The sequence below is a fragment of the Fusarium pseudograminearum genome, chromosome 1 (genome assembly GCF_000303195.2).
Source record: "Fusarium pseudograminearum CS3096 chromosome 1, whole genome shotgun sequence".
In the NCBI taxonomy this organism is placed as follows: Eukaryota; Fungi; Ascomycota; class Sordariomycetes; order Hypocreales; family Nectriaceae; genus Fusarium; species Fusarium pseudograminearum.
The window spans coordinates 6746277-6765545 of record NC_031951.1 but is presented as its reverse complement, the minus strand read 5'-3'; the positions used below and the strand labels follow the sequence as shown (position 1 = coordinate 6765545).

The following is a 19269-nucleotide window of genomic DNA, read 5'->3' as shown; positions in this document are numbered from 1 at the left end:
CATAAGTTGCTAGTTTGTCCACTCATCTCAATCATTTACTTTATGGAACCTAGTCTAGCATCTAACGACTCAGGTCCCAGTCTTTCCTAACGCACTCAATACAGTCTCCTACATCCGCAATGATCAAGGATCCTCACTCACTCTCATCAACAAAAAGAAACCTACGTATTCAGCACAAGCAGCAAAAGAGAAACTCCGGTACAGGGAATCGAACCCTGGGCTCCGCGGTACTGATCTCTCAAGTTATGAGAGCGCGAAATGTTAGCCACTACACCATACCGGATGTTGATGGCTGTTGATGCAAGCAAGCCCGCAGATTGCTATCATGTACGCCAGCCAGACTGCTTAGATAGCTCCTCCGACATTCTCACTCACTACCTCACGATGTGGACTGGTTCCAGGGACAAGCTTTGTTACCCTCCGTCTATAATAATATACACGTCCCATTCCGTTAGAATGCGTTGCCTTGTTATCTCTGGTCGGCATTTTAACCATCAACTCCGCTGATTGACGGTCCATCGCCATGACTAAACAAAGAAAAGCCCATAGTAGAAAATACACATAACTCCCTTGATCTCCCGTGAGCCTATGAGGCTCCAAGTTCCACGCATCTATTAGATACCGCTTACTTTCTATCTCATCATTCCATCATGCCGTCCGCGATTGCCAGCCTTTGCTTTGCTGTCTTGGCTCGCTTTGTTCCCTTGCGACCTTTCTTGCCTTTGCTGTCACTGTCGGCAGGAGTGGCTGCTGTAGCTGGTGTGGCTGTACCAGAGACACCCTTTGAACCATCATCGAAATTACCCTCGCCTGAATACTGTTAGTTTGACGAAAGATAAATAGGGGGGGTTGCACTGCTCACCTTCATGGTACATCTCATCCAAGCTGGCCGAGTTTTCAGCCTTGCGTCGCTTGCCGCCCTTCTTCTTTTGCTGCTTTTCCAACTCGCCTGACTCGAGAAGCTCCTTCTCGCGACGTTCGATCATCTCAGCCTGCTCATCATCGGCCAACCACATAGCAATATCGCGGTTGCGGTTCTCAGGAGCACGGCGACCAGAGAAGTCCACGCTTGCGCCACCACCTTGGATGACGACACGCTGGACTTCCTCCTTCTGCATGGCACGCTTTCGGATACGTTCTTCAATCGTACCACGGGTGATAAGACGATACACTGTGACTTGCTTGGTCTGACCCAGTCGATGGGCTCGATCCATAGCCTGTGAATCAATGGTCGGGTTCCAATCCGAGTCATAAAAGATGACAGTGTCAGCAGTTGTAAGATTGATACCAAGACCACCAGCACGAGTAGACAGGAGGAAGATGAAGATTTCGGGACGAGTTTGGAAATCGTGGACCGTATCACGTCGATCTTCGAGCTTGGTCGAACCATCAAGTCGACAATACTTGTAGTTGCGGTATGTCAAGTATTCCTCCATCATGTCAATCATGCGAGTCATCTGGAAGTACAACAGGACACGGTGACCCTCACTCTTGAGCTTGAACAGCAGGTCATCGAGCTTAGCCAGCTTGCCACTGTCAGTGACAAAGCGTTGCATGGAAGGAACACTAATGTTGGTGAAGCCCTTCTTTTCGTGATCAGGCTTGGGAAGCATTTGTCGGGTGGGCCACAGCTCCATGGGAAGCTTCTTCTCGACCAAAGCCTTCTCCTCAAAGACCGTGGGACCATAGAGAATCTTGCGGATGGGAGCGTTGAACAAAATTTCATTTCGTTCAAACTCGCTTGCCCAGCTGCGGCAAGACACCTGGATAGGAGGTGCCGACGCTCGGGGTCTGCCAGCAGGTTCCAGACGACCGAGGCCGGACTCGTCATAATCTCCTTGAGCAACGTTCATGAGGCGGCTCAGGATACCTTCATTGGTGATATCCGCGAGAGGCTTTCGGTTCTGTCGAGGACGAATCTGGAACAGAGCATGAGCGGGAGTAAAGTTTGAATCCTCGGTATCACTGTAAGCCACGTTCATGTATCCAAGTCTGTCGCGTTTCTGAAGCTCCTTGGCTGCCCGGGCAATCAGGCTTTGGTGGGTGGCCTGGTACGCTTCGTTGGGAGATGTATCCGCGAACCTGAGCCATGAGAATGCCTTTGACCCGTCACTGCTGTCTCGGATATTGTCTGGGCTCCAGATATTCATCAGATGGTTCAGAGTTCGGTTCTTCCAGCCTGCAACCTGACTGTCCGGGCCTGCCTTGTGAACTCGACCTCCGTCCCTCCAAACAAGACGAGGAAGCTCGTACTCGATCATATTTCGGCTTGAGTAACCAACAGCAACGTCGTTGCCCTCGCGAACGAACGACGCAGTCTCGGCAAAGTAGGCGCAAGCGAATGGGGAGTTGACCTCGGCGCGTTCAAACAAATCAGGATGGTTACAGACCTTTCGGAACTGCATAACCAAGTTCATAAGTGTACCAGAATCTTGGTCGTCACCCAATGTGGCCTTCTCAACGAGATCCATGATGTTGATCTGGTTTCGTAGGTTGCTGTAGTAGGCACGCTGTCGGTAGGTGAGATCACAGAAAATGTCAAGCTCGATCTTGTCACCGAGTTCCTTCTGCACATGCTTCTTGACACGCCGGAGCATGAAGGGCTTGAGAATCATGTGGAGACGCTTCAGTTGATCTTCGTTGAGCTTGGTATTACTTTGTGCGTGTGACTCAATATCCTTCGAGAACCATTCACTGAACTCGTCGTGTGAATCGAAAAGTGACGGCATGATGAAATGAAGCAGAGCCCAAAGTTCCTGCATGTTGTTCTGGATGGGTGTTCCGGTGAGAAGCAATCTGTTTCGGCAGTGGAAGTTGAGAAGTGCTTTCCATCGCGAACTCTGTGAGCTCTTGATGGCCTGGGCTTCATCCAGGATCATGTACTGCCATCTCATCTTTTGGAAGTATGCCACATCAGAGACAACCAACTGGTACGAGGTAACACACACGTGGAAAGGCGCATCCTTTCGGTATGTAGTGTGCTTGCGATCCCAGAACTTTCGAAGAACCTTTCGGTCGCTCGCGCCTCCCCAGTAGGGGAGAATCTTGAATTCAGGAACAAACTTGGCGATCTCCTGCTGCCAGTTGTGGAGTGTCGAAGCAGGCGCAACAACGAGGAAGGGTCCCCAAATATCATGCTTCTCTGCAAGGTAAGCCATGACGGAAATGGACTGGACAGTCTTTCCGAGACCCATTTCATCTGCCAAAATACCGTTGATACCCTGCTCGTATAAGTTGACAAGCCAGTTGAGACCCTTGAGCTGGTATTCCTTGAGCTGGGCATTGATAAGCTTGGGCTGTTCGATCTCAACATCGCCAAGACCTGTAGGGTTCTGAAAGTTCATCTCGCCCTCGTCGTCCATGTCCAAGCCTTGGTTGTTGAAGTCGCGGGCCTTCTTCTGAGCTTCTGCAATGGCATTCTGAGCGTTGGCCATGGCAGCGGCACGAAGGGCCTCGTCACTGCCTTCTTCGAAATCGAGATTCTCAAAGTTGGTGACCTTGCCGATAACCGGGCCAGTAGGCTCATCGATGTCAAGCATCTTCTGGTCGGTTTGGTGGGCATCCTTGGCGATCTCGGGATTATCCGTACTTCGTTCCACCTCGTCGGTCTTGATCTTCTTGCCGATAAAGTGGGAGTACAGCTCGGTCTGAGAGATAAGGAAGTTAAGCTTTCTCTTTTGACGAGCGGCTTCACGGTCGGCTTCTTCTTTGCGGGCGTTTTCGATTTCCTGCTTTTCGGCAGCTTTACGCAAGTCTCGTTCCTCTCGTTCGTTACGCTTCCAGAAACCCATCATGTCACGCATAACACGTTTCGCGCGAGCTTGGAGATCCTTGGTGCCTTTGTTTGTTCGCAGTTGCCATCGCTTGGCCTCTTTCGACGCCAAAATAGCTGTCTTCTTCAGATTCGAGGCCTTGGTGGCATAAGAATCCACAGCAAGCTTAAAGGTCTTGTTGACATCTTTACGGGCCATGTCACGCCAAATCTGATCATAAATTTGGTTGTAACCCTTGGACAGGAATCGTTTTTCGTTGTCGGGGATATCGTCGACCTTTTCCTTGTCCTTGTCTTTGTCCTTGCTTTTCTTGGTCTTCTTCTCGACAACCTCTTCTTCGGTCTTTTCGGCTTCGTCCTTGTCCTTTTCGCTGTCGACAGCAACATCCTTCTTGGTTTTCTTGATCTTGATGCGAACGCGGTTCTCTTCTTTGGTCGGCAGCTCCTCTCCAGCATCCAAGGCGGCCTGCGCAGCTTCTGCGGAATCCTTCTCGGCTTGCTTCTGCTCTTTCGATTTCTTGAGACGAGGTCCACTGCGGCCTTTACCCTTACGCTTGCCTGATGGCGTACCTGCCTCGCCAGATTCAACGTCGGAAGCTTGGAATGAAGACATGGTGCCACCCTCCAAATTAATTTCGAGATTACGAGCGGGCCCTTTGATGCCCTTCTGTAAAATGAGCTTCGTTTGCTGCGCCTTCTTACTGGCACGCTCGGCATCTCGGAGATGCTTTTGACGCTCCGTCTCGTCTTCAGCAGCTTCGGCACGAGCAAGAGCTGCTTCCTTTTGCTCCATCGTAACCGCCATTGACTTTTCGCGACGTCGCTTGCGCTGCATGTCCTTCTTGCGTTCCTTTTCGGCATAGACTTCTTGTTCGCGCACCTCGTGAAGCGCTTCGTCGTAGAAAACATCATCGTACCGTCGCTTACCAAGCTCGGCGTGAAGCACCAGCTTCTTACTAATGGTGTTTGCAAGTGCATCGCGTCGCGAAAGGCCATGTTCGACATCAAGTTCGCTCATCACGCGTCGTCGCTTCTGGGCTCGCTCCTTGTATTGCTGTTCGTCGAATTCATCGGCGTCCAAGTTCGCGGCTCTGTTTTCGATGTCTGATTCGGCATTCTGGATCTTCTTCTCCATCTCTGCTGACCAGGTCTTTGGCTTGGGCTGGCCATTCGCCTGTCGCTTAGCTGGCAGACGAGGTGTTGGCGACTCTTTCTTGACTGACAGTTTGCGACCGTTCTTCGGTGTTGCGGCATCTCTGATATCAGAAGCACGACCTTTGGTTGACTTTCGGCCTCCTCGCTTCTTAGCAACGGGCTCCTTTTCCTTTTCCCTGCTGGGAAGTGGTTCAGGCTCGGTCTCGACATCCTTTTCAACTTCGGTATCATGATCCGGTTCGGGCTCCAGGGAGCGTTTTGTCTGCTTGGGTTCCCGTGAGTCGCGTTTCGATTCGCGATCACGTCTAGGCTCTCGCTCTTCCTTGATCTCTGGTTCTCGAGCAATTATGGGAGAAGGTTCCTTGGGCTTTGGGGCGGGCTCGGAGCTGGAGAGAATACTGTCAAAAGACATAGGGTTCGCCCTTGAGGTCTTGGGTGGGATTAGTACAAAAATAGCATTCGTGAATTCCGGGGTACTTACCGTTGATGAGGGTGCGGGCTTGGGAGGTGATGGGGCCGCGAGATCCGACTTGAAGGGCGGGATAGCAGAAGCGCCATTAGTAGTTGAGTTCATGTTGACTGTAGTACCATGTCTCACACTCGGAGAAGCCAACAAAGGTTGTTGCCCCGGAGGGCTGAGCGATCCAGCTGGAAGGTTCTGATGCGAGTGTGATAGAGGGCTCCGCGGGCGATTATACGATGGACCTCGGGGCGATGTATAGGAGCCGTTGTAATACGAAGGAGTGTGTTGGTCTGCAGTTTGCGAATAGCTGTATGGATCGCGGGTCTATTGAAGGGGGGGAGAAAAGTTAGCTTCACGTCAGCAAGCTTTTGTGATTATGTCGAGTTTGGATTTGGAGTGGTAGGTTGCACGACGGAGTAAAGGAGTGTGATGATGAAATTAAAAAAGATGATGTGACGATTACAGCTTGAAGGGAAATTAAGCTCGACAAGCGTGAAGAAATGAAACAGGCATTGATGGCCTACGTGTGATGGTTGAAGATGGATCGCGATGATCAAGAAAGAATTGAAGGTTGACAGGAAAAGGAAAATCAAAGGCCAGCAAGTGCAATCAATCTAATCAAATCGAGTCTGGGCGTAACGAGAGTCAAAGACAAAAAAGAAGTGGATTTGCCCCCCTTACCTTCGGAGTGCCAGCCGGGGGCGCGTTGGCGTTGGCGTTGTGCCAGGAGGCTCCAGGCGTCGCCGCGTCAGAAATTCGACGTTCCTTTGTTGTATCAGTTGTAGGGTCGTAAAAACCTCGCGATGCAGGTTTGGGCTCGGGAGGAGGTATATAAATATCCGTGTTCGTCCCGGGAGGGTAGTATGCAACAGGAGGGTGCAGCGGCGATACCGGTGGAGGAGCAGCTCGATGCTGATGGGCTGGTGCTCCAGGTTGGTGATGATGCTGATGAAGTCCAGCAGCCGACGACCCAGGTGATGAAGATGAATTAATGCCTACAGGAGGTGGCAGAGCAGGAGCGACGGGTCCGCCGGGTGCGCCCGTGGACGATGACATGTAGGGATTGGGCAACGCCGGGCGAGGCGGGGATTGAAGGGAATGGTTGGCACTTGAAGTGCTGGTGTTGTGGTGACTATGATTATGGCCGTTGGGAGAAGAGAATGGAGGTGGGCGGTACTCAGGCTTGGGTGAGCGCAGGCTAAAGGTGGAGTGCTGATGCGCATTCGCGCCGCCTGCATTCGATGAGGCTGTCGCCGCTTCTCCAGCTACAGCTCCTGCAGGTAAATCGCCGTCGCGACGGTGGTGATGATGATGGTGATGGTGACGATGGTGGTGATGAGGGCGAGAGTCTCGGTCCTCTTCACCTCCTTCGTCCCCTCTACGCGGTGGCCGCTGCAGCGCCGAGGAGTTATAGCCGTTCTGATCCATGGTGATTGATGGTCTAGCGCCTGGGTTGGCAGAGCAGAACAAAGCTAAACACCCGAGAGAGCAGGGAATATGTTATAAGTCGAGCGGCCGTTGGCAATCAGTTTCGAGAACCCATGTGCTCGACAAGACAGCGTTGCGACGATTGGGGGGGTAGGATTCGATGTGCGAGGGTTATATCTCCGTGTCAAAGATGCGCAGCCGATCAGTCAGAGATTCGCGATGCGCACGCGAGGCTTTGTGTAATCTGGACTGTATGTGATGCGATGCGATGCGATTCGCAAGTCGCGACCGGTGATGCAGCGAACTGCGACTGACGAGAGAAATGGGAACGATGACCGATGCAGATGGATCGCGACAATGCTAGTTCCAAGTTGAGCCCAAATCCAAGGCAACTCGAACGAGGAAGCCCTGGCTGGGGGGGCAAAGTGTTTTGGTGTGGAGGTGTTGGACGTAGCGTGGCGCTCAACTGGGATACGGCGATGCAAGCGGCAGTCGATATGGGGAAGGGGATTGGAGACGGGGTGTTGAAGGTTACGGGAAATTATTGTAAAAGTGTAAGAAACGAGCCAATGGACGGGCGAAATAACAATAAAGTACAGAAAAGCAGTGGGGGAAAGGATAATAGGACGACAATGGGAATGCGAATGGTGAGAAAGTCGAAGGATCCCGGGGAACAACAAAGTGGAGTGGAGTTTGTTCTAGACGACGGGTTGAACCAGGCTGAGGTGGTGGTGATGGAGTGACTGACAACAGCCCAGCCCAGCTAACGGTAGGTACCTGCTTTTCAGGCACAATAAGAGGATGAGATTTAAGTGATGATGCAGAAATATCAGTATGTGTCCTGTACGATTATACCATCTTGATGACAATCAATCAATACTACCATCATTCTTGCTCAATGAGCCATGACGACGGTGGTGGTGTGGAGAATTAACGCAAGCCAGCCCATATGAGAGCAAGGAGAGACAACAGAAAAAGAGACAAGAGGCATATGCAGACGCTGTGATAATCATTTACGAAGCTGCACGCACAGGTATCTAGGGGCTTGAGCGGGCCAAATTATGACCACTGAGATGGGAATCACAGACACGATAAACTGCAGTCGACAGTGAAGTAATCCAGGCCAAGTTTTTTCATTTGTGTATGACACCAACTGTTTCAAGGTACGATTCCCTAAAGGGGAATTGGCGATAGGCTCAGTGTTGAGAGTTTAGCACATGAAGCCTGGCCGTTAATCAATGTATGTTGACAAGGTGTATATTGTGCGCTGTTATTGCATATCCAATTCACAGCCTCATAGTCATCGGCAGGTGCAACTGCAGATAGAAATGCAAACCAAGGCACACGCGAAGACGCACACGTACACGATCCGATCTCGACTCGTCTCGCCTCGATTTGGTGCGTGTCAGTCTCGTCTCTTTTTCACGTCAACTTTTTGGTTCAGACTGCCCCTGTCTTGTCCCGTTGGTCCCGCGCCATGTGGGTCTGACTCAAAGCTAAACCCTCCAGCGTTAACCAGGTTTTGCCCATCTCCCCAGTCACCGGCAGCGGGGGATAGTTCCCGAAGATCGGTTAATGGATGTGACATGTTGGTCATTCTGTCTAGGGTAGAGGATAAGAGATATTATCTTGGATATAACATCTGGTGTAAATACATCGATGCGGCCAATTTAGATTATCAGACATTCAGAAATAATCAGTGTCTAACTAGATGTGCCGCTCATTGCATTCTATGTTCTGCGGGAACTATAAGGCTGAAGCTTATTTATCAGGCACTTATTCCTCAGCTGGCCATCCAAACACATTCAAGAGCATGGAATGCTGTCAAACCGAACATCATTGCCACAAACGAGACACTTTTTCAACCAGATTGTTACACATTAGATCGCCGATCAACTCATTGAACATGATATATTTAGTGCGCACAAATTCTATGCATTCAAAGTAGGGTCACTGCCAAATCAATGTATCCCCAGCCTTACTTCCCAGCCTCATGGCCGACTTTGCTTATGGCCTGAGACAGAGGAGAAAGTGTCACCAACATTGAACCCAATCATCACATCACATATTCACATATTTCTCAAGCATTAATAATTTTAATGGGAGTCCCATTTATTCGTACTACTAAAGGCTTCAAGAGCCGACCCAAAGAAAAAAAGAAAATCTATCGTGAACATTTCCACATCTTCATGAACGCTTCCGGGCCTCTCTACTGAGGCCATGCCCATGCGTCCTGTAGCGTCGTCGTGGCCGTTTCATTTCCCATCGTGAGGTTGGTATCAAGTATCCATATCCTGATGGTCTAGCCACCCGCCGCTCATATCCCATGAAAATACCCACATAATGCCAATGGCACTCATCAACTTTTTGTGGATCAAATATCCTCTATAGTTAATTTCCTTTCATGCATTCGTGCCAAAAAAAATCAAAACATTGCCGTAAAACACTTTTGTTGTTGCCTTAGACGGCACCAGCGTTGATCATCTTCTTTCGGAGGTAGTTCTTGTATTCCGAGATAGGACCGTCCCATGTTCGGATAGTCTGGTTCTCGCAAACAAGAATCTGCTTGGCGATCTTGTCGAGCAATCTATACATCGTTAGTCGTCTATCGTTATATCATTGCATTAAAAGGGCGCTTACCTGAAGTCGTGGGAGACGACAATAACACCTCCACTGAAAGCGTTGATAGCGTCCGCCAAACTGTCAATGGTAGGAATATCCAGACCGTTGGTAGGCTCGTCAAGAAGCAACATGTTGGGGCTCTCAATGGCAAGCAGAGCAAAAACGATACGACTCTTCTGACCCTCAGACAGAGTACCCATCAGGGCAGTCTGGGAATCACCACTGAGACCGTACTTGCCGAGCTGCTGACGCCAGTACTGGTAGTCCTGAGACTTGGAGCTGTACTTGTCACGGACGAAGTCGAGAGCCGACTTTGTCAAGTCAAGCTGCTCAGCACTGTGCTGGGAGTAGAGACCGAGCTTCAAGTGGGTGTGTCGGGTGACAACACCACCAGTGGGGGAAAGCTTGCCGGTCATGAGACGGAGCAGAGTAGACTTGCCGACACCGTTGGGTCCGACAAGGGCAGTTCGGGAGTCCATATCGAAACCGAGGTCAAGGTTGCGGTACAGGTCATCCTCAGGGTTGCCAGAGTAAGAGAAGGTAACGTTGTCAAAAGACAGGACGGGAGGAGGGAGCTTGTCAACATCGGCGAAACGGAAAGAGAAGACACGGTCCTGCTCGACGGGCTGGATGAAACCATCGGCCTCCATCTTGTCAAGAATCTTCTGTCGGGACTTGGCCTGTCGCACCAAGTTGGCGTAGGTACCAGCACTGGCAATGAACTTCTTGATGTGGACAATTTCGTCCTGCTGCTTCTGGTAGGCCTTCATCTGGTTGGTCTCGTTCTCGGATCGCGTCTTGCTGTACGAGTCGTAGTTACCACCGTAGTAGATGAGCTGCTTGCCGCGCATGTCGATCATGCTGGAGCAGACACCGTTGAGGAAATCCATAGAGTGGGAGACGAGAACCAGAGTTCGCTCCCACTTCTTGAGGTACTCCTCGAGCCACACACAAGCCTCCAAATCCAAATGGGCAGTGGGGTCATCGAGAAGCAGAACGGAGGGCTTGACGAAGAGGGCCTTGGCAAGGGCGACTCGCATACGCCAACCACCGGACATGTCCTTGGTCTTCTTGTGAATGGTCTTCTTGTTGAAACCCAGACCTGTGAGGATCAGGGAAGCACGGGTAGCAAAGGTTGAGGGGTCAAGCTTGTCCATGTGCTGTGGGAGGTTAGTCGAGTACGTATATCAATTGTTGGGGGGAACTTGCCTCGTAGAGATCGAGGAGAACAGGGCTCTCAGGGCCCTCATCCTCGAGGAGCTTCTCAGCCTGGTGGTCGAGACGCTCAAGCTCCAGCTCAGCCTCTCGGACAACCCACTCAAGGGCACCCAAGTCACTGGGAGGAGCACCCTCGTTAAGAAGGTAGATGTCGAGATGCTCGGGGATGGGGTACTCGCGAGCGGCGATGGCCTTGAGGAAAGTGGACTTTCCGCAACCGTTCTCACCGAGGAGACCGTATCGTCGACCGTACGAGAGCTCGAGAGTGGAATCGGTGATGAGGACTCGGCCGTGGAAGACCAGGGAAGTACTTGTGATCTTGACGTCCTTGCTGGTCTGGGTAGAAGCGAGGACACCGGTGGTGACACGGTCAGAGATACCGTGCTTATCCATCTGGTCGGCAAGACGCTTCACCTCGTCGAGCTTTTCGCCTGAAGTCGCGGGGGCATCGTCCTGGATGGGGTTGCCGTTGGCATCGAGCTCGGGCTCTTCATTCTTCTTGGCACCCTTCTTGCCCTTGAGCTTGCCCTCGGCAGCCTTCTTAGCGAGACGCTTCTCCTTGGAAGACGAGGGAGCCATGGTGACGAGTATGTGTGTGTGTGTGAAAAAAAAAAGACCGCGGGGTTGAAAGAACGGAGGCTGACGGCGGGGTGAATGAACGGTCTGTCTAAGAAATCAAGTCCAAACCAAGGGGGTATATGTGATGGTGGTTTGGAAAATGAATGTTCGATGAAGAAGGAAGGAAGAGAGGAGAGTTGAGAAAAAGTTAAGTTGACCGACAAAGAAAAAAACCAGCCAAGCAAATAACAACGAGTGTGGCGGTTCCAGTTCCCGGTTGAATAATGCACCTACAGTCCGTCAAGGCTTCTGAGAGGCAAGGCGGGGTGAATTTTTATTTGGTGGGGCAGATTTACAGATTTTTTGAACTCTGACGGAAGAGTCAGGTCAGGCACCAACTAAGGCATCAAGCTACGTGCTTATTTCCGACGAGCGACAATATTAACAAGCTGTTGGATTTTGCTAGAATTTAGATGAATGAGGCGTTAATATTTGTTGATTCTCTTGATGTTTTAATTTCCAGATTTTGCTCTCTTTGTGTAGTAACACCCACCGCTATCAAAACCCCAATAAATCGGGGATCTTTTTTGAATAAAAAAAAAACCTGACGTCATCAATGCCTTCAATCTAATTGGCTGTTATCTTCAGGATTTTCACTGCCCGCCATCTTGTTATCGTGTCGGCAACCCTGAGAGACGGCGAGCCCGTCCTAGTCTATAGCGTTGTATATGGACTTTTATTTCTCTGGCTGATGATTGAAGTCGGACTCACCGGTTAAATGTTGAGACAGCGCGAGTCAACTTTGCCTCTCAGCATAAACTCGCAAACCAAAGTACTGTCACCTGAAGGTGATACTGCCGCGCGTTGCGCCTGGGACGGTAAGAGTCGCTGACTCAATCCTTGTAGCCGAGTTGTATCAGGCAGTCATACCCCTTTCAGCTTAACTTGTTACTTATCATGAAGAATTACTAGGCTGGCTTTTGTCTCATGCGGTGTGTGGCATTTACCATTTATCATCTGGGGAAACCCCGACAACTGCTAATGATTACAAGCTGAGGCTGGCCAATTTTACTCCACCCCAGTTACTTGCAGCAAACTGAGCTCGACATGACACTATGGCGAATGCAGCATACTATTGAGAGCACATGATGATGGTGACTAGACTATAGTTTGCGTCTCAACTCATAGGTCACTACTATCACTCTAGATCACTCGTATCCCGTTTTGTTTCATGCAGTCATTTCATCATTGATACTAAAGTCGCTCTGCTACAGGTGTTATTGCATCCTCAGAAATTAAGAGGAGGTCTCGTTGTTGAGAGATTCGAAAGGGGTCTCGCTGGAGAGAGCCCTCTGCCTGGGGCCAGCATCCCGACCGACGGCATTCTGTCTCTCCTGGAACTGTTGCTCAGCAAGCCGGCTAGGGTCATTTTCGCTACCTGGCTCGGACTCCAAAGCTAACTTGAGCCCATCCTTGGCCTTGGGGTCGTCAAAGCCCTCGCCAATGTTTTTGCCGTGAGGACCACCAGAGCTCTTAATGTACTGGTTCTCGACGTAGCTGGGAGCATTGCCGCCGTTGGCAGAGTCGGACGACTTGGAGTCGGCGCTGGAGCCAGGGGCGGAAGAGGTCTTGGTAGTACGGCCGGCGCTGGACTTGTTGGAGTCAGATTCGCCAGAGCCGGACTGAGCGGGCTTGGAGCTAGGAGCCGACGAGGTGTTGGTGTTGCGGCCAGCGCTGGTGTTCTCGGACGCGGATGAGGGCTGGTTCTCACCGCGGATGCCCTCGTTGGAAACGAATTCGCCGCCCTCCTTGATAGACTCGGCAGCAAGAGACTCGGAGGCGACCTTGCCGGCGCCCTCCTCCTTGACGGGAGCGTTCTGGCCAAGATCGACCTGTATCGTGTGAGTATTGATTGCAGGTCTGGAGACATGATATTCTTTGACGGAGCTTACCTTTTGGCCGTGGGTGGGATTCTGGTTCTTGGGAGCCATGATGTTTCGTCTGGAATCGGTGGGGAGAGAAGAGAATTGGTTGGTGTTTGCAATTGAAGATATGAAGTTGCAGAGTTTGTTTGAATACAAAAATCACTTGATAAAAGGCCTTGAGCTCAATGATATATTGCTATTTGATAGTTGCATGACATCATGGCGGCTGTCCCTCACTTGACGCCTTTAACCTCTAGCATGACGCCGGATTACATCATGAAGGTTCTAGCCACGAGGAACTGGCCAGGAAAACAAGCAAAAGGATAGGAACAAAAGGCGGTTTGAGTTTGGTTAGCCAAAGATTTGGAAAGTTCGACGGAGGACAAAGGCATCGAGATCTGAGCGGCGGGTGCCGTGTCGTGTAAGACGGGTGACACCTGCGAGATGTGTATTGCAACATGACGGGATGCTGCGGCCAAGGGTAACACCAAAACTTTGGCAGAATAATGAAAGGTTGCAATCTTTGATAGCTCCTCAGCCCTGTCGGCATCTCATTTCTGTGACAGCGGAATGACGGTGTTTGCCTACTTGGAGAAACACCTTGCCAGACGACCATCCATAACAAACACCAAACTATATGCGCCCAATGATAGGATCACTCTTCTCCAGAAAGTCATGAGCGCCCGGAGCTTTTTTACCTATTTTCCTGTTCGCTGGCCACTCATGCGTGTCTGTGCAATGCTGGACGTGGAGAAAGGTCTTGGCTTATATCTCTCCAACTCTCCCATTTTCTCTTGCTCTTTAGTTCTAGGAACTTGGACTAACGTGAAGCCATCTTTTTAGTTGCACCAGACAATAGAGTCACCGCGTAGACGCTTTGCACAAGTTGAATGTGCACAACGAGACAAAATTGCTAAACACTGAAACAAGTCTTGTGGTGCTGTGATATAACCCACCTGCGTTCGCATATAGTTTCGCTACAAGGTATGTGGTTTGTAACGAGATGTGATACTGTACGTGGGGCTTATCAAACATGTATGATTGCTCGCGTATGTACGGAGTATCAGCTCCTATAGCAAGCCTGATAATCACAAGTTTTATGACATCTGTATATCCCTGCGATACATAGTGGTAACTTGCTCGAAATGTGTTAAGGCACTCAGTGTCACTCGAGCGTAGCAGAGGAGGTGGCGGTATAAATCGAAGACTACGATGCTTACAACACTACAACCTGTATATCAACAATATAGAGTCAATATTCAGTGTGAGGGAGTGATAGGGTTACCCAAGTGCGCCTTTGATGAGTTGTTCTCAGGTGGTCGAGCATGATGTCGTAGCAGGGTCACAAAGCAATGAGTCTGCGAAGGAGGCATACTCCAGTGCATAGCAAATCCAGTATGTTTAAGTACCAGCGATGGTTGAGCTATGGTAATGGTGCCTGTCTTATCTATACCAAGATACATTGAATATATATCGCTGTGGGACTGGGGATCTCAGTACCTCTCTATTATACTTACTCGGCCTATAACACCCCGAGGCATTCAAAACTACAGTTTTCAAGAAGATAGGATATAAATCGGTATCAACATGTAAAAACTGAAACTAGTTCTTACTCTACATGTTTACTCTATCTCGAGTCTTACATAGAAGGTGAGCTTTACTCTGTAATGATGCAGCTGGGTATGGATACTGGGTCGTGAGTGCAGACTCATTATCACTATTATATAAAAGCTGAGCTACATAAGAACAAGTCTAGCAGACCGAAAGCATACTACAAATCATATGTTTTTGTCAAGCACTAAGTTGAGTAATTTTAATTACTTTTGTTTCTGCCGTTATCAAGCATTTTGTCTTCAACCCGTACTGACATTTATTTCTCTCCCTTCCACTTCTTGCTACAACAAAACAGGTTCTTCACTAAACAGGCAACCACAAAGGCATTGGCTCAGTTGCCAAGGCATCAGCCAAGGCTGATATTTCGTCCGCCTGACGCAAGAATGAAGGAAATTCGGCCTCGAATGGCAGTTTTGCCACCCTATAGGCAACTGAGGCAGCGATTGAGTCGCATGATCGCCCATCAGTGGAACCAATTCAGTAACGTCGGAGATTTTAACGCATGTCAGAGGTCAAAAGTAGATGAACCACAAAATCTCAAGCAGCAAGTGATGAAAAGGTGAAGTGTAATTAGAGTCATCGTTTGGCACGCGGCCCAAAAGGCTGACAACCACCACCACGAGCCTAGAACCAACTCAAATGCGAATTTATTTAAATATAGTAGTCCCTAGGTAGGCCCAGAGAAAGTCCCAAGCTTCTTGGAAACAAAAATCACGGCCACAAACAACTAAATCTGGGACTATCGAATTTGCATTAAAAGGCATACTCCACACTTAATTAAAACCAACACGATGCCACCTGGAGAACTTGTTTACCACGACGGCCACTATCACCGCTCTTCGGCAGACCGGCCGGAACAACGGCATCACAAAACGCGTCCTCAACATGGATTGTTGCAAACAACTCACGATGTTTGGGGTCACTTTCTCTATGGCGTTGGTAACGTCTATTACAAGATACGAGGACAATGATGACGACGCATGCACGAGAGAGGAATGAGATGGATGATCAGACAGAAGATTACCCACTGTTTGCGGTCCTGTCAACAAGATCAAGCTTTCATGTCGTCGATGAACCACTCTATATGATGATGATAGACAGAGCCCCAGCGTTTATCAAGCAGAAACAACAGACAACAATCCAAAAATACGACAGTCAAGCCCACGCCAGCTATGCGCCGCTGTATCAGGAATAATCTGATGGACCCATGGACGTACAGAGACGTCCATGCTCTGCTTTACACTGGTTTCAGACTCGGATGGATCAAGGAACCAACCAGCACACACGAGTGAGAGATACAGTGTCAGGGTCAGGAATGACATGCCTCAAGAGGCTTGAGACAAAGAGACAAACCGGGCCGAGGTGGCAGAGCGATCTGTGATCCTTGAAAGAGAATCAGCGTGACTGAACACGCGTACCTTTTTCTTGATCAGGGATGAACCTGTAGACTAGATAGACAAGACAATTCAATGTCGTTGATTGAAATGAGGCTACTTACAATTCAATTAAGCCAAGAGGACAAGACATAGGCATTTAATATCATTGTATTGCAAAAGTCCATGACTCTTGTTGCCAAGTGCAGCTCCAATGATTGGTTCCACCGGAAGCGTTTCAAGACAATTTCCCAAGATTCATTCGAGACGTCGTATACGTCTAGAAGGCGAGATAGAGCAAGTGAGACCCCTGGTGTTTTGGCAAAGACGGATATCCGGTGGAGATTGTCCCCTTTTCTTCACAGTGCAGAGTCTTGTTCGTGCATGGGTTGCTAACGCCAGATGCCCTAGGCGAGGCCAAGCTTTGGCTAGAGCGAGATAGAGCTACGGTGTGCATTGATACCAAGCACTATACCACCGTCAACAAGATGAGATCCCGCATTCACCATCCTTGATTGGACACGGATGGCGCCGGTCAAGACCCAAACAAGCTTCAATTTCTGGACTGCGCCTCGCAACCGACAGGGGTTCTTTATCCCGTGGTTGGCTCATTTCCCGCTGGTCGAGGGGATCTGCTCGTTCTTCGGTCGCAAGCACAGTGCCGCTCACCCACTGCAACACAGCCGCTGCCAACCCCTTGCCACGACAATTAGCGGCTTGGATCACTGGAGCTCAGGGGCCCCTCAGGGCCACTGGTCCAAGTAGGGGCGATTAATCCCGGCCACCCATGCATTCCATTTTGCTTTTCAAATGCGCCCGCCCCATCCCTCGACTCGACTTCATCTTTCCTCCTTCTTCCTACAACAACCCTTCTAATTCTTCATCGCCGTTTTCTCTTTTTTCGGTTCTCGTTATTTTGAGACCGATTTTTAACTCTTCCCGACACTCATTTACAACAAATCTTGCTACTACGATCCGATCTTTGCGACAGGCAAAAAAAGGGGTTTCCAACTCGCTTCTCGACACTCATTACACTCTTTGTTCTTTTTACTAGCCGTTTGATACACAACACACAATGAAGTACTCTGCCGTTATTGTCGCTGCGGCGGCTGCTGCTGCCAGCGCCAAGCTCGAGCCCATCACCATGAAGGTTCGTCGCGCGCGCATTGTAATGTAATAAACACCGCTGACAGTTCCCAGGGTTCCAAGCTCTTCTACACCAACGGAACCCAGTTCTTCATGAAGGGTGTCGCTTACCAGCAGGACTCTGCTGCTGGAGGTGAGAGCACCGGCAAGAAGACCTACGTCGACCCTCTCGCCGACGAGAAGGCTTGCAAGCGCGATGTTCCTCTCCTCAAGGAGCTCGGTACCAACATCATCCGAACTTACGCCATTGACCCTACGGCCGATCACTCCGCTTGCATGAAGCTCCTCGATGACGCCGGTATCTATGTCATCTCTGATCTTTCCGAGCCCGCCCTCTCCATCAACCGAGACGAGCCCAAGTGGGACATTGAGTTGTACCAGCGATACATTGGCGTTGTCGACGAGCTCGGTCAGTACGACAACGTTGTCGGTTTCTTTGCCGGTAACGAGGTTTCCAACAACGTCTCCAACACCCAGGCTTCTGCCTTTGTCAAGGCCGCTGTCCGTGACACCAAGAAGCACATCCAGAGCAAGTTCAAGCGCTGGCTCGGTGTCGGCTATGCCTCCAACGACGATGTCGACATTCGTGAGGATATTGCCGACTACTTCAACTGTGGCGAGGACGATTCGCGCATTGACTACTGGGGCTACAACATTTACTCTTGGTGTGGCAAGAGCAGCATGAAGGACTCTGGTTACACCACCCAGGCCGAGTTCTTCAAGGACTACTCCGTCCCCGTCTTCTTCGCCGAGTACGGCTGCAACGAGCCCGATGGTGCTGCCGGTCGTATCTTTGACGAGACCACTGCTCTCTACGAGGAGAAGGTCATGACTGACGTCTTCAGCGGTGGTATCGTCTACATGTACAACCAGGAGGCCAACGACTACGGTCTGGTCAAGATCAGCAAGAACGGCGATGCTGTCAAGCTCAAGGACTACGCTCAGCTCCAGAAGAAGGCCAACGCTGCTAACCCCCAGGGTGTTGACCAGGACGACTACAAGCCCACCAACAGCAAGGCCGCCACTTGCCCTTCGCAGTCCAAGACCTGGAAGGCTAACTCTGCCCTCCCCCCTGTCCCTGACAAGACTCTCTGCGACTGCATGGTCAAGAGCCGAAGCTGTGTTCCCGCCGATAACCTCAAGGCTAAGGACTTCAACGAGATCTTTGGTTACATCTGCGGCCAGAACAAGAAGATCTGCACTGCCATCAACGCCAACGCTACCGCCGGTATCTACGGTGCTTACAGCATGTGCGACAACGAGTCCAAGCTCGCCTACATCCTCGATGCCTACTACAAGGAGCAGAACAACAACGCCGACGCCTGTGACTTCAAGGGCAAGGCCACCACCCAGAAGGCTCAGAACCAGGACTCTTGCAAGACTAAGCTCGAGTCTGCCGACAAGACCAACCAGGAGGTTGCCACTGCCACCGCTGCTGCTGGCGCTGCCTCTACTGATGGATCTGACTCTAGCAGCAAGGACGACGATGAGTCCTTCGGTCTTGAGTCCGCTACCATTGCCCGTGCCTTCTCTGTCGGCAACTACGCCGTCGGCGCCTACATGGCTGTCGCTGGTGTTGTCGGTGCCGGTATGGTCCTCCTGTAAGCCATGTTTTTAGATGGATCATTCTTGGTATGACTTGGAGCTTCTTAGCGGTGGCCTTTTTGGAATGCGTTATTCCCCCTTTTGTGTGTCTTTTTTCTTTTTGTGTATCTAGCATCGCCGGTGTTTACATGGCTTGTAATTAGAACGATATTAGATGTCTAATACCATCTTGCGCGATTGCTATGCCAATATTGTGTGAACATCTTGATTGTGTGATGGGTCTATGATGTAGTCTAGGCCCCGGTTGGTACAACTTAAATGGCAATATTGCCTTTCGCTTTCCTGCATCAAGGGTTATAGAAAGTAGGACACAAAAGCAACCTTATTATTGTATATGGTGTTTAAAAAAACCGAGAGACAGAAAAAAAAGAAAAAAAGCCCCCCCCCCCC

General features: G+C 50.2%; 5 protein-coding genes across 5 annotated transcripts, besides 1 other annotated feature; 2 read left to right on the top strand and 3 right to left on the bottom strand.

Moving 5' to 3' along the window:
- Positions 1–640: 640 nt before the first annotated feature.
- Positions 641–6818, bottom strand: FPSE_05117 (uncharacterized protein; the record flags this gene model as incomplete). Its single annotated transcript, XM_009258235.1, has 4 exons — positions 641–810; positions 863–5357; positions 5409–5714; positions 6072–6818. 4 exons carry the CDS (start codon positions 6816–6818, stop codon positions 641–643), a joined length of 5718 nt encoding a protein of 1905 aa, XP_009256510.1.
- Positions 6691–6728: a microsatellite.
- A 2460-nt stretch (positions 6819–9278) lies between the features above and the next one.
- On the bottom strand, positions 9279–11237 carry FPSE_05116 (uncharacterized protein; the record flags this gene model as incomplete). The annotated part of the gene is made up of 3 exons (XM_009258234.1): positions 9279–9405; positions 9459–10600; positions 10671–11237. The coding sequence occupies 3 exons, from the start codon at positions 11235–11237 to the stop codon at positions 9279–9281; spliced, it is 1836 nt and encodes a 611-aa protein (XP_009256509.1).
- Positions 11238–12511: 1274 nt separating this feature from the next.
- On the bottom strand, positions 12512–13207 carry FPSE_05115 (uncharacterized protein; the record flags this gene model as incomplete). Its single annotated transcript, XM_009258233.1, has 2 exons — positions 12512–13108; positions 13169–13207. The coding sequence occupies 2 exons, from the start codon at positions 13205–13207 to the stop codon at positions 12512–12514; spliced, it is 636 nt and encodes a 211-aa protein (XP_009256508.1).
- Positions 13208–15640: 2433 nt separating this feature from the next.
- FPSE_05114 (uncharacterized protein) lies at positions 15641–16047 on the top strand (the record flags this gene model as incomplete). The annotated part of the gene is made up of 2 exons (XM_009258232.1): positions 15641–15694; positions 15853–16047. The coding sequence occupies 2 exons, from the start codon at positions 15641–15643 to the stop codon at positions 16045–16047; spliced, it is 249 nt and encodes an 82-aa protein (XP_009256507.1).
- Positions 16048–17203: 1156 nt separating this feature from the next.
- On the top strand, positions 17204–18879 carry FPSE_05113 (uncharacterized protein; the record flags this gene model as incomplete). The annotated part of the gene is made up of 2 exons (XM_009258231.1): positions 17204–17278; positions 17329–18879. 2 exons carry the CDS (start codon positions 17204–17206, stop codon positions 18877–18879), a joined length of 1626 nt encoding a protein of 541 aa, XP_009256506.1.
- Positions 18880–19269: the final 390 nt, after the last annotated feature.